This window comes from Cetorhinus maximus, unplaced genomic scaffold (genome assembly GCF_964194155.1).
Source record: "Cetorhinus maximus unplaced genomic scaffold, sCetMax3.hap1.1 HAP1_SCAFFOLD_2913, whole genome shotgun sequence".
NCBI classification, from domain to species: Eukaryota; Metazoa; Chordata; class Chondrichthyes; order Lamniformes; family Cetorhinidae; genus Cetorhinus; species Cetorhinus maximus.
In genome coordinates this window covers 22,514-35,947 of record NW_027598843.1, presented here as the reverse complement: position 1 = coordinate 35,947, position 13,434 = coordinate 22,514, and the positions used below count along the sequence as shown (strand labels likewise).

At 52.4% G+C, this 13,434-nt stretch overlaps 1 protein-coding gene across 1 annotated transcript in view; it reads left to right on the top strand.

Annotated features, from left to right (window-relative positions):
• Positions 1-559: 559 nt before the first annotated feature.
• The window catches only part of vps28 (VPS28 subunit of ESCRT-I), a gene marked incomplete at its 5' end in the record, with an annotated part of 28,162 nt that continues 15,287 nt past the window's right edge, over positions 560-13,434 (top strand). The window contains 6 exon segments of the mRNA XM_078537742.1: positions 560-603; positions 1,402-1,491; positions 2,048-2,153; positions 5,316-5,376; positions 5,379-5,416; positions 5,641-5,694. Coding sequence (XP_078393868.1) covers positions 560-603; positions 1,402-1,491; positions 2,048-2,153; positions 5,316-5,376; positions 5,379-5,416; positions 5,641-5,694 — 393 coding nt within the window.

Sequence of the window (13,434 nt, the reverse complement as noted above, 5' to 3'; positions counted from 1 at the left end):
GATTTTGTGGGGTGGGTGGGTGTGTGGGGTGGGTGGGGTGGGGTGGGATGTGGGGTGGGTGGGGTGGGGGGGGTGGGGGTGGCTTTTGGAGACAGGAAAGATGCTGCCATGGACAGAGGGGTCTTTGCCCGGGATCTGTCCGGGGCGCTATCGGAGGGTGAAGTGGGTGGTGCCGCGGTGCTTGCTCTATGCTATTTGGCATTGCGTGCAGACCGGCCCTCGGCGCAGACCGGCCCTCGGCTCAGACCGGCCCTCGGCGCAGACCGGCCCTCGGCGCAGACCGGGCCCTCGGCGCAGACCGGGCCCTCGGCGCAGACCCGGGCCCTCGGCGCAGACCGGGCCCTCGGCGCAGACCGGGCCCTCGGCGCAGACCGGGCCCTCGGCGCAGACCGGGCCCTCGGCGCAGACCGGGCCCTCGGCGCAGACCGGGCCCTCGGCGCAGACCGGGCCCTCGGCGCAGACCGGGCCCTCGGCTCAGACCCGGCTCAGACCGGCTCCGCTCTCTGATTGGAGTTTCGTTGTTTCCTGTATCATCCACACCAAATTCTAATTCTGTTTATTTCAGGAAGTCAAGTTATACAAAAATGCCAGAGAACGGGAAAAGTGAGTAATGTTGTTTTTGACATGGTTCTGATTCTCCAGGGAGGCCCCACAGAGCCAGGGGTGAATGGAAGCTGCGGTGGGAGGCGGAGGGAGGAGAGCAAAGTGTTGGTGTGATTAAATCTTACTGCAACTATTTCGGGCCTTGCTGAGACCACACCTGGAGCCAGATTGTGCACAGTTTTCGTCTCCTTTCCTAAAGAGGACATTCTTGCCCTCGTGCATTTCCTACATTACAAACAGTGGCTGTACTTCAAATTGCTGTAAAGTGCTTTGAGACATCTGGTGGTTGCTAAAAGCGCCAAATAAATGCACATCTTTTTTAGCGGGAATGCAATGAATGTTCACTCAAATGGTTCCTGGGATGAGGGGACTGTTCTATGAGGAGAGATTGAGTAGATTAGGCCTATATAATCGAGAATTTAAAGGAATGAAGGGTGATTTAATTGAAACATATAAAATTCTAAGACGACTTCACAGGGTTGACACTGAAGGACTGTCTCTCCTGGCTGGAGAATCAAGAACTAAGGGTCAAAGGCAGGGGAGGGGCCTGAGGGTTATTTACAGGAGATGGGTGCAGGGGTGACTTCAGCTTTCACTCTTTCATATTCAGAGTCTTCTGTACTCAACAGGATCAGCTCGAGGGAGAAGGTGGCAGAATGTACAACAAGGTCACATATATAGGATGGGTGTGTACCATAGAGACAGGGTCAGATACACAGGATGATGTGTACCATAGAGACAGGGTCATATGTACAGGATGGGTGTGTATCCTATGTTAATGCTGTCTATCTATCCGAGGTTTGATAACATGGCTGAGCTGTTTGCTGTCGTGAAGACACTTCAGGCACTGGAGAAAACCTACATCAAGGATTGTGTCACTCCGACTGAGTGAGTATCACACTGGGGGAGGGCATGGTCTGCCCCGTGTGGGGAGGGTGGGAGGGGATCTGTCCCGTGTGGTCAGAGTAGGGGAAGGGTCTGCCCCGTGTGGGAAGGGTGGGAGGGGGAACTGTCCTGTGTGGTCAGAGTAGGGGAAGGGTCTGCCCTGTGTGGGGAGGGTGGGAGGGGGAACTGTCCCGTGTGGTCAGAGTAGGGGAAGGGTCTGCCCTGTGTGGGGAGGGTGGGAGGGGGAACTGTCCCGTGTGGTCAGAGTAGGGGAAGGGTCTGCCCCATGTGGGTTGGTAGTGGGGGTAGCAGAAACAGTTGGGAATGGGGCAGGGAGATCGCTGTCTGAGGGTTTGGGGGAGCAGGGGCTAATGCAGGGATTACTGCCTGCTAAATGTTGATTGGATACCATTAAACAGCACTTAACGTGATTAAAAATATTTTTCGGCAGTTGTAGAGCAAGGAGTGGGCGCAAGGGGGAACAGGTGGGAGAGGGGAAGGGGTGAGGGTGTTCTGAATCCGGCCGTTTCTCCTCCTCATTGTGATTCTTCCATTCCAGGTACACAGCTGCCTGCTCCCGTCTGTTGGTTCAATACAAAGCAGCGTTTAAGCAGGTTCAGGGGTCAGATATCACCACCATCGATGAGTTCTGTAGAAAGTACAGGGTAAGTGTGCGAGGAGAGTGTGTTACTCAGTATGTGTGTGTGTGCAAGGAGTCAGTGCGGGTTGGTCAGTGTGGAAGGTTATTGGGTAATTAGCAGGGTGGGGTGTGATTGGATGGGAAGGGGTGGGGTTCTGGTTTGGGGAGGGGTGGAGGAAGGAGCAGGGTTCAGGTTGGGGGTGGGGGAGAGGGGGTGAGGTTCTGGTTGGGAGAGTGGGGAGGGGGTGGGATTCTGGGGTGGGGGAGGGGTTGTGGTTGGGGTGGGGTTGGGGCTCTGGTTGTGGGTGGGATTCTGTTTCAGGTGGGGTGGGGTTCTGGTTGGGGTGGGTTTGGGGTTCTGGTTGGGGTGGGTTTGGGGTTCTGGTTGGGGTGGGTTTGGGGTTCTGGTTGGGGTGGGTTTGGGGTTCTGGTTGGGGTGGGTTTGAGGTTCTGTTGTGGGGGAGGGTTTGGGGTTCTGGTTAGGGTGGGGTTCTGGGTGCGGGGGGAGGGTTTGCGGTTCTGGTTGGTGTGGGGATGGGGTTCTGGTGGGTGTGGGGGAGGGGTTGGGGTGGGTTTTTGGGTTCTGGTGGGGGTGGGGTTCTGGGTGCGGGGGTGGGTTTGGGGTTCTGGTTGGGGTGGGTTTGGGGTTCTGGTGGGGGTGGGTTTGGGGTTCTGGTGTGGGGTGGGTTTGGGGTTCTGGTTGGGGTGGGTTTGGGGTTCTGGTGGGGGTGGGTTTGGAGTTCTGGTGGGGGTGGGGTTTGGGGTTCTGGTGGGGGTGGGTTTGGGGTTCTGGTGGGGGTGGGTTTGGGGTTCTGGTGGGGGTGGGTTTGGGGTTCTGGTGGGGGTGGGTTTGGGGTTCTGGTGGGGGTGGGTTTGGGGTTCTGGTGGGGGTGGGTTTGGGGTTCTGGTGGGGGTGGGGTTCTGTTTGGGGTGGGTTTGGGTTCTGGTGGGGTGGGTTTGGAGTTCTGGTGGGGGTGGGGTTGGGGTTCTGGTTGGGGTGGGTTTGGGGTTCTGGTGGGGGTGGGTTTGGGGTTCTGGTGGGGGTGGGTTTGGGGTTCTGGTGGGGGTGGGGTTCTGTGGGGGTGGGGTGGGTTTGCGGTTCTGGTTGGGGTGGGTTTGGGGTTCTAGTGGGGGTGGGGTTCTGTGGGGGTGGGGTGGGTTTGGGGTTCTGGTTGGGGTGGGTTTGGGGTTCTGGTGGGGGTGGGTTTGGGGTTCTGGTGGGGGTGGGTTTGGGGTTCTGGTGGGGGTGGGGTTCTGTTTGGGGTGGGTTTGGGGTTCTGGTGGGGTTGGGTTTGGAGTTCTGGTTGGGGTGGGGTTGGGGTTCTGGTGGGGGTGGGTTTGGGGTTCTGGTGGGGGTGGGTTTGGGGTTCTGGTGGGGGTGGGGTTCTGTGGGGTGGGGTGGGTTTGGGGTTCTGGTTGGGGTGGGTTTGGGGTTCTAGTGGGGGTGGGGGTTCTGTGGGGGTGGGATGGGTTTGGGGTTCTGGTTGGGGTGGGTTTGGGTTCTGGTTGGGGTGGGTTTGAGGTTCTGGTGGGGATGGGTTTGGGGTTCTGGTGGGGTGGGGTTGGGTTTCTAGTTGGGGTGGGTTTGGGGTTCTAGTGGGGGTGGGGGTTCTGTGGGGGTGGGGTGGGTTTGGGGTTCTGGTGGGGTGGGTTTGGGGTTCTGGTTGGGGTGGGTTTGGGGTTCTGGTGGGGGTGGGTTTGGGGTTCTGGTTGGGGTGGGTTTGGGGTTCTGGTGGGGGTAGGTTTGGGGTTCTGGTGGGGGTGGGTTTGGGGTTCTGGTGGGGGTGGGTTTGGGGTTCTGGTGGGGGTGGGGTTTGGGGTTCTGGTGGGGTGGGTTTGGGGTTCTGGTTGGGGTGGGTTTGGGGTTCTGGTGGGGTGGGTTTGGGGTTCTGGTTGGGGGTGGGTTTGGGGTTCTGGTTGGGGTGGGTTTGGGGTTCTGGTGGGGGTAGGTTTGGGGTTCTGGTGGGGGTGGGTTTGGGGGTTCTGGGTGGTGGGGGTGGGTTTGGGGTTCTGTGGGGGTGGGGTGGGTTTGGGGTTCTGGTTGGGGTGGGGTTGGTGTTCTGGTGGGGGTGGGTTTGGGGTTCTGGTGGGTTGGGGTGGGTTTGGGGTTTTGGTGGGGGTGGGGTTGGGGTGGGTTTGGGGTTTTGGTGGGGGTGGGTTTGGGGTTCTGGTTGGGGTGGGTTGGGGTTCTGGTGGGGGTGGGTTTGGGGTTCTGGTTGAGGTGGGTTTGGGGTTCTGTTTGGGGTGGGTTTGGGGTTTTGGTGGGGGTGGGTTTGGGGTTCTGGTTGGGGTGGGTTTGGGGTTCTGGTTGGGGTGGGTTTGGGGTTCTGGTGGGGGTGGGTTTGGGGTTCTGGTTGGGGTGGTTTTGGGGTTCTGTTTGGGGTGGGTTTGGGGTTCTGGTTGGGGTGGGTTTGGGGTTCTGGTGGGGGTGGGTTTGGGGGTTCTGGTTGGGGTGGGTTTGGGGTTCTGGTGGGGGTGAGTTTGGGGTTCTGGTTGAGGTGGGTTTGTGGTTCTGGTGGGGGTGGAGTTGGGGTGGTTTGGGGTTGTGGTGGGGGTGAATTTAGGGTTCTGTGGGGTTTGGGGTTCTTGTGTGGGTAGGTTTGGGGTTCTTGTGGGGGTGGGTTTGGGGTTCTTGTGGGGGTGGGTTTGGGGTTCTTGTGGGGGTGGGTTTGGGGTTCTTGTGGGGGTGGGTTTGGGGTTCTTGTGGGGGTGGGTTTGGGGTTCTTGTGGGGGTGGGTTTGGGGTTCTGGTGGGGGTGGGTTTGGGGTTCTGGTGGGGGGTGGGTTTGGGGTTCTGGTTGGGGAGGGGTTGGGGTTCTGGTTGGGGTGGGTTTGGGGTTCTGGTTGGGGTTCTGGTGGGGTGGGTTTGGGGTTCTGGTGGGGTTGGGGTTCTGGTGGGGGAGGGTTTGGGGTTCTGTTTGGGGTGGGTTTGGGGTTCTGGTGGGGGAGGGTTTGGGTTCTGGTTGGGGTGGGTTTGGGGTTCTGGTGGGGGTGGGTTTGGGGTTCTGGTTGGGGTGGGTTTGGGTTCAGGTTGGGGTGGGTTTGGGGTTCTGGTGGGGGTGGGTTTGGGGTTCTGGTGGGGGTGGGGTTCTGGTGGGGGAGCGGTTCTGGTTGCGGGGGAGGGGCGGTTGATGGAATCTGGATTGGGGGGTTGGGGACTGGTTTAATGTTTTTGATTTATTTTCCAGTTGGATTGTCCATTGGCGATGGAGAGGATTAAGGAGGATCGTCCAATCACAATCAAGGATGACAAGGAAATCTGAATCGCTGCATTGCAGATATTGTGTCGGTGAGGCTGACCTTGGCCAGAGTCACTCCAGCAAGGAGTGACCAGTAACTCCGTCCATATCGCGCGCGCTCTCCCAGTCCCTCTCCCTCTCACTCTCTCTCCCTCTCCCTCTCCCTCTCCCCCCCTCTCTCTCTCTCTCTCTCTCTCTCTCTCTCTCTCTCTCTCTCCTCTCTCTCTCTCTCTCTCCGTTCACACTGATTTGGTGTATTTCCCTTTCTCCGTAGCTCTTCATTACTGTCATGGATAAACTGCGTCTCGAGATCCGAGCTATGGATGAGGTAAGGAGCTGTTGTTGCTGGACGAGCGATGTTGGGAGGTTAGTGGGTATTTTCTGACGACATGGTAATGAGAAAGTGAAGCCAGGACACCAGAGTTACACTATGTGGTAGGGCACGGGGTTGGTGGGCTACAGGTTCAGGGTGCGAGAGGGCATTTGGTTGGTGGCAGCAGGGCTGAGAGGGGTGTCCAGGTTTAGAGCCAGTGCTGAAATAGACAACAGCCCTGTGCCTCACTCAGCCTAGCACTGCCCTGTGCCTCCCTCAGCCCAGCACTGCCCTGTGTCTCTCTCAGTCCAGCACTGCCCTGTGCCTCTCTCAGCCCAGCACTGCCCTGTGCATCTCTCAGCCCAGCACTGCCCTGTGCATCTCTCAGCCCAGCACTGCCCTGTGCCTCTCTCAGCCCAGCACTGCCCTGTGCCTCTCTCAGCCCAGCACTGCCCTGTGCCTCCCTCAGCCCAGCACTGCCCTGTGCCTCTCTCAGCCCAGCACTGCCCTGTGCCTCTCTCAGCCCAGCACTTCCCTGTGCCTCTCTCAGCCCAGCACTGCCCTGTGCCTCTCTCAGCCCAGCACTGCCCTGTGCCTCTCTCAGCCCAGCACTGCCCTGTGCGTCTCTCAGCCTAGCACTGCCCTGTGCCTCCCTCTGCCCAGCACTGCCCTGTGCCTCCCTCAGCCCAGCACTGCCCTGTGCCTCCCTCTGCCCAGCACTGCCCTGTGCCCCTCTCAGCCCAGCACTGCCCTGTGCCCCTCTCAGCCCAGCACTGCCCTGTGCCCCTCTCAGCCCAGCACTGCCTGTGCCTCCCTCAGCCCAGCACTGCCCTGTGCCTCCCTCAGCCCAGCACTGCCCTGTGCCTCCCTCAGCCCAGCACTGCCCTGTGCCTCCCTCAGCCCAGCACTGCCCTGTGCCTCCCTCAGCCCAGCACTGCCCTGTGCCTCCCTCAGCCCAGCACTGCCCTGTGCCTCCCTCAGCCCAGCACTGCCCTGTGCCTCCCTCAGCCCAGCACTGCCCTGTGCCTCCCTCAGCCCAGCACTGCCCTGTGCCTCCCTCAGCCCAGCACTGCCCTGTGCCTCCCTCAGCCCAGCACTGCCCTGTGCCTCCCTCAGCCCAGCACTGCCCTGTGCCTCCCTCAGCCCAGCACTGCCCTGTGCCTCCCTCAGCCCAGCACTGCCCTGTGCCTCCCTCAGCCCAGCACTGCCCTGTGCCTCCCTCAGCCCAGCACTGCCCTGTGCCTCTCTCAGCCCAGCACTGCCCTGTGCCCTCTCTCAGCCCAGCACTGCCCTGTGCCTCTCTCAGCCCAGCACTGCCGGAATGCTTGGGAACAATTCATTTCTGGATTGGAGTATTTTCTGGATTATACATTGACATTAGAATGCCTAACCACAGTCTGTGAACTGGATATAAACGTGGATATAAATACTTACCTGAAGCATTTAACAGTGATAAATCATTGGAAAGCAACACTAGAAATAGTTTTCCTGTCAAATGCTGTATCTTTTCATGTTGCCATCTCCATGCCACTCGCTGTATTACATTGATGCTGCCAGTTGCCCGGATCGGCTCAAAGTATTTCCAGAAAGCTGGTGTTTCCGAGCTGTAGGTTTTCATGTGGAGAGGTTCGAGTTTATACAGCACCTTTATCACAATGAAACATCCCCAAACTGCACTCCAAAACAGGAGCAGTATAAAACACATTTTGACATCAAGCCACAGAAGGAGATATTAGACCGATAGAACTCCAGTGAATATAATCCTAACCGACTCAATCTCTCCTCATACGTCAGTCCCGCCATCCCAGGAATCAGTCGGGTAAACCTTCGCTGCACTCCCTCTGTAGCAAGAACATCCTTCCTCAGATAAAGAGACCAAAACTGCACACAATATTCCAGGTGTGATCTCACCAAGGCCCTGTACAATTGCAGCAAGACATCCCTGTTCCTGTACTCAAATCCTCTGGCTATGAAGGCCAACAAACCATTTGCCTTCTTTACCACCTGCTGCACCTGCATGCTTACCTTCAGCGACTGGTATACAAGGACATCCAGGTCTCATTGCACATTCCCCTCTCTCAATTAATAGCCATTCAGATAATAATCTGCCTTCCTGTTTTTGCTACTAAAATGGATAACCTCACATTTATCCACATTATACTGCATCTGCCATGCATTTGCCCACTCACTCAGCTTGTCCAAATCACACTGAAGCATCTCTGCATCCTCCTCACAGCTCACCTTCCCACCCAGCTTTGTGTCATCTGCAAATTTGGAGATATTACATTTAGTTCCCTCATCTAAATCATTAATATATATTGTGAATAGCTGGGGTCCCAGCAACGATCCCTGCGGTACCCCACTAGTCACTGCCTGCCATTCGGAAAAAGACTCATTTTTTTCCTACTCTTTGTTATCTGTCTGCCAACCAGTTTTCTATCCATCTCAACACACTGCCCCCAAACCCATGCGCTTTAATTTTACACACCAATCTCTTATGTGGGACTTTGTCGAAAGCCTTCTGAAAGTCCAAATAAACCACATCCACTGGCTCCCCCTCATCAACTCTAATAGTTACATCCTCGAAAAATTCCAGTAGATTTGTCAAGCATGATTTCCCTTTCATAAATCCATGCTGACTCTATCTGATTCTGCCACTGTTTTCCACGTACTCAGCTATTAAATCTTTTATAATGGACTCTAGAACTTTCCCCATTACCGACGTCAGGCTGACTGGTCTATAATTCCCTGTTTTCTCTCCACCTCCCTTTTTAAATAGTGGGGTTACATTAGCTACCCTCCAATCTGTAGGAACTGTTCCAGAGTCTATAGAATCTCAGAAGATGACCACCAATGCATCCACTATTTCTAGGGCTACTTCCTTAAGTACTCTGGGATGTAGATTATCAGGCCCTGGGGATTTATCGGCCTTCAATCCCATCAATTTCCCCAACACCATTTCCCTACTAATACTGATTTCTTTCAGTTCCTCCCTCTCACTAAACCCTGTGCTCCCCAACATTTCTGGTATGTTATTGGTGTCCTCCTTTGTGAAGACAGAACCAAAGTATGTATTTAGTTGGTCAGCCGTTTCTTTGTTCCCCATTATAAATTCCCCTGTTTCTGACTGTAAGGGACCTACATTTGTCTTCACCAATCTTTTTCCCTTCACATACCTATAGAAACTTTTACAGTCAGTTTTTATGTTCCCTGCAAGCTTACACTCATACTCTATTTTCCCCTTCTTAATCAATCCCTTGGTCCTCCTTTGCTGAATTCTAAAGTGCTCCCAATCCTCAGGTCTGGTGTTTTTTCTGGCCAATTTGTATGCCTCTTCCTTGGACCTAACACTATCTCTAATTTCCCTTGTAAGCCATGGTTTGGCCACCTTTCCTGTTTTACTTTTGCGCCAGACAGGTATAAACAATTGTTGCAGTTCACCCATGCACTCTTTGAATGTTTGCCATTGCCTATCCACCGTCATCCCTTTATGTAACATTTCCCAATCCATCATCACCAACTTGCGCCTCATATGTCACTCTCCATCTTGATGAAGAATTCTATCATATTATGGTCGCTCATCCCCCAAGGGGCCTCGCACAACTAGATTGCCAATTATTCCTTTCTCATTACACAATACCCAGTCTAGGATGGCCTGTTCTCTAGTTGGTTCCTCAACGTATTGGTCCAAAAAACCATCCCGTACACACTCCAGGATTTCCTCTTCTACGGTATTGTTATTAATTTGATTTGCCCAATCTATATGCAGATTAAAGTCACCCATAATTACAGATGTTCCTTTATTACATGCATCTATCATTTCCTGTTTAATGCCATTCCCAACATCACTGCTACAGTTTGGGGGTTTATATACAACCCCCACTAACGTTTTTTGCCCCTCAGTGTTTCTCAGCTCTACCCATACAGATTCCACATTGCCGGAGCTAATATCTTTCCTCACTATTACGTGAGTGAGTGAGCAAAGATCTGGCCAATGGAGTATAATGTGGGCAAATGTGAAATTGTCCATTTTGTCAGGAAAAAATAAAAAAGAAGCATAGTATCTAAATTTCCTCTTTCACCAGCAATGCAACTCCACCGCCTTTTCCTTTTTGTCTGTCCTCCCTAAATACTGAACACCCCTGGATGTTCAGTTCCCGTCTCTGGTCACCCTGTAGCCATGTCTCCGTAATCCCGACGAAATCATACCTGTTTACATCTATTTGCCGGTTAATTCATCCACTTTATTGCGAATACTCCTCGCGTTAAGGCACAAAGTCTTAAGGTTTGTCTTTTTAACATTACTTGTCCCGTTCCCACTATTTTTCACTGAGGCCCTGTTTGATTCTTGCCCTTGATTTCTCTGCCTATCAGTTTTCTTATTCCCTTTTCTATCTTTTGTTCTTGTCCTTGATTCCCCTTACTATTGAATCCCCTATAACTATTGCATTCCCACGCTTTTTACTCCTCCCCTGTGCAGCAGAGCCAACTGCGGTTCAACGAATTTGGCTGTTGCTGCTTTCCCCTGAGAGGCCATTCCCCTCAACAGTATCCAAAGCGGGATATCTGTTTTCAGGGGAATAGCCACAGGAGATTCCTGCACTGCCTGCCTGGTCCTCTTGCTTTGCCTGGTGGTCACCCATTCCCTACCTGCCTGTGGACTCTTAGCCTGCAGTGTGACCACCTCTCTATACGTGCTATCCATGATACTCTCTGCCTCGCGGATGCTCCACAGTGTCCCCAGCCACCGCTCCAGCTCCAAAACCCGGGCTTCCAGGAGCTGCAGCTGGAGACACTTCCCGCACACATGCTGGCCCCGGGCACTGAAAATGTTCCCAGCTTCCCACAGAGAGCAGGAGGAGCACACCATGGCTTTGAGCTCTCCTGCCATGACTTACCCCTTTAAATTAAACCTTTTGGAAGATACTTAATATCAAATAATATCAATTACTCTCGGGCCCTTCTTCCTTGCTCTTCATTGTTACAGAGTATAGCCCTTACAAACGATGAACCACAAAATAAGACTTTAAAAACTATAAGCGATAAAAGTAGTAAATACTTACCCGGCCGTACTCATGGTGCTCAAAGGATCACCTTGTTCCCTCCTCATCAAACTCCCTCAGTCACCAAACTCCAACTTAAGCACTCTACTGCAGCCCAAAGCAGCACTCCAGTGCAGACTATATATATATATATGATCCCTGCGGTACACCATTAGCCACCGCTTGCCATCTGTAAAAAGACCCATTTGTTCTCACTCTATGTTTCTCGTTTGTCAACCAATTCTCAATCCAGGCCAGTATATTACCCCCAATCCCATGTGCTTTAATTTTGCCCACTAGCCTCTTATGTGGGATCTTATCAAAAGTCTTCTTGAAATCCAAATACACCACATCCACTGGTTCTCCCTTATCTATTCTACTAGTTACATCCTCAAAAAACTCCAGTAGATTAGTTAAGCACGATTTCCCTTTCATAAACCCATGCTGACTTTGTCTAATCCCGTTAATGCTTTCCAAGTGTTCTGTTACCACGTCTTTTATTTTAGCATTTTCACTACAACTGATGGTCTGTAATTCTCTGTTTTTTCTCTCTCTCCTTTTTAAATAGTGGGGTTACATTTGTCACCCTCCAATCTGTAGGAACTGTTCCAGAGTCTATAGGATTTTGGAAGATGACCACCAATGCTTCCAATATTTCCAGGGCCACTTCCTTTAGTACTCTGGGATGTAGATTATCAGGCCCTGGGGATTTTTCAGCTTTTAACCTCATTAATTTCTCTAGCACCATTTGAAGAATTGATTTTTTCAATTCCTCCCTCTCACTAGACCCTTGGCTCTCTAACATTTCTGCAAAATTATTTGTGTCCTCTTTTGTGAAGACAGAACCAAAATATGTGTTCAATTCTTCTGCCATTTCTTTGTTCCCCATTATAATTTCCCCTGTTTCTGACTGTAAGGGACCTACATTTGTCTTCGCTAATCTTTTTCTCTTCACATATTTATAGAAGCTTTTACAGTCAGTTTTTATGTTCCCTGCAAGTTTACCCTCATACTCCATTTTCCCCTTCTTGATCAATCTTTTTGTCCACTTTTGCTTAATTCTAAACTGCTCCCAATCCTCAGGCTTGCTGCTTTTTCTGGCAATTTTATATGTCTGTTCCTTGGATCTAATATTATCCCTAATTTCTTTTGTAAACCATGAGTGAGCCACCTTCCCTGTTTTATTTTTGCAACTTGTGTTCCAGAACTTGCCGCACCCCTAGCCAAGCTGTTCCAGTACAGCTACAACACTGGCATCTACCCAGCTATGTGGAAAATTGCCCAGGTATGTCCTGTACACAAAAAGCAGGACAAATCCAACCCAGCCAATTACTGCCCCATCAGTCTACTCTCGATCATCAGTAATGTAATGGAACAGGTAATCAACAGTGCTATCTAGGGGCACTTGCTTAGCAATAACCTGCTCACTGATGCCCAGTTTGGGTTCTGCCAGGGCCACTCAGCTCCTGACCTCATTACAGTCTTGGTTCAAACATGGACAAAAGAGCTGAACTCCCGAGATGAGGTGAGAGTGACTGCCCTTGACATCAAGGCAGCATTTGACCGAGTGTGGCATCAAGGAGCCCTATCAAGACTGGAGTTAATGGGAATCAGGGGAAAACTCTCTGCTGGTTGGAGTCATACCTAGCACAAAGGAAGATGGTTGTGGTTGTTGGAGGTCAGTCATCTCAGCTCCAGGACATCACTGCAGGAGTTTCTCAGGGTAGTGCCTCAGTTCCAACCATCTTTAGCTGCTTCTTCAGTGACCTTCCTTCCATCATAAGGTCAGAAGTGGGGATGTTCGCTGATGATTGCACAATGTTCAGCACCATTCGTGACTCCTCAGATACTGAAGCAGTCCATGTCCAAATGCAGCAAGACCTGGACAATATCCAGGCTTGGGCTGACAAGTAGCAAGTAACATTTGTGCCACACAAGTGTCAGGCAATGACCATCTCCAACAAGAGAGAATCTAACCATCACCCCTTGATGTTCAATGGCATTACCATCGCTGAAATCCCCACTATCAACATCCTGGGGGTTACCATTGACTAGAAACTGAACTGGACTAGCCATATAAATACCGTGGTTACAAGAGCAGGTCAGAGGCTAGGAATCCCGTGGCGAATAACTCACGACCTGACTCCCCAAATCCTGTCCACCATCAACAAGGAACAAGTCAGGAGTATGATGGAATACTCTCCACTTGCCTGGATGAGTGCAGCTCCAACAACACTCAAGAAGCTTGACACCATCCAGGACAAAGCAGCCTGCTTGATTAGCACCACATCCACAAACATTCACTCCCTCCACCACTGATGTACAGTAGCAGCAGTCTGTACCATCTACAAGACGCACTGCAGGAATTCACCAAGGCTCCTTAGACAGCACCTTCCAAACCCACGACCACCACCATCTAGAAGGACAAGGGCAGCAGATAGATGGGAACACCACCACCTGGAAGTTCCCCTCCAAGTCACTCACCATCCTGACTTGGAAATATATCACCGTTCCTTCACTGTCGCTGGGTGAAAATCCTGGAACTCCCTCCCTAACAGCCATGTGGGTGTACCTACACCACATGGACTGCAGCGGTTCAAGAAGGCAGCTCACCACCTTTTATTACCCTTAGGTATGGGCAATAAATGCTGGACTAGGCAGCGACTTCCACATCCTGTAAATGAATTTAAACAAAGGTAGTTCTTTATCATCT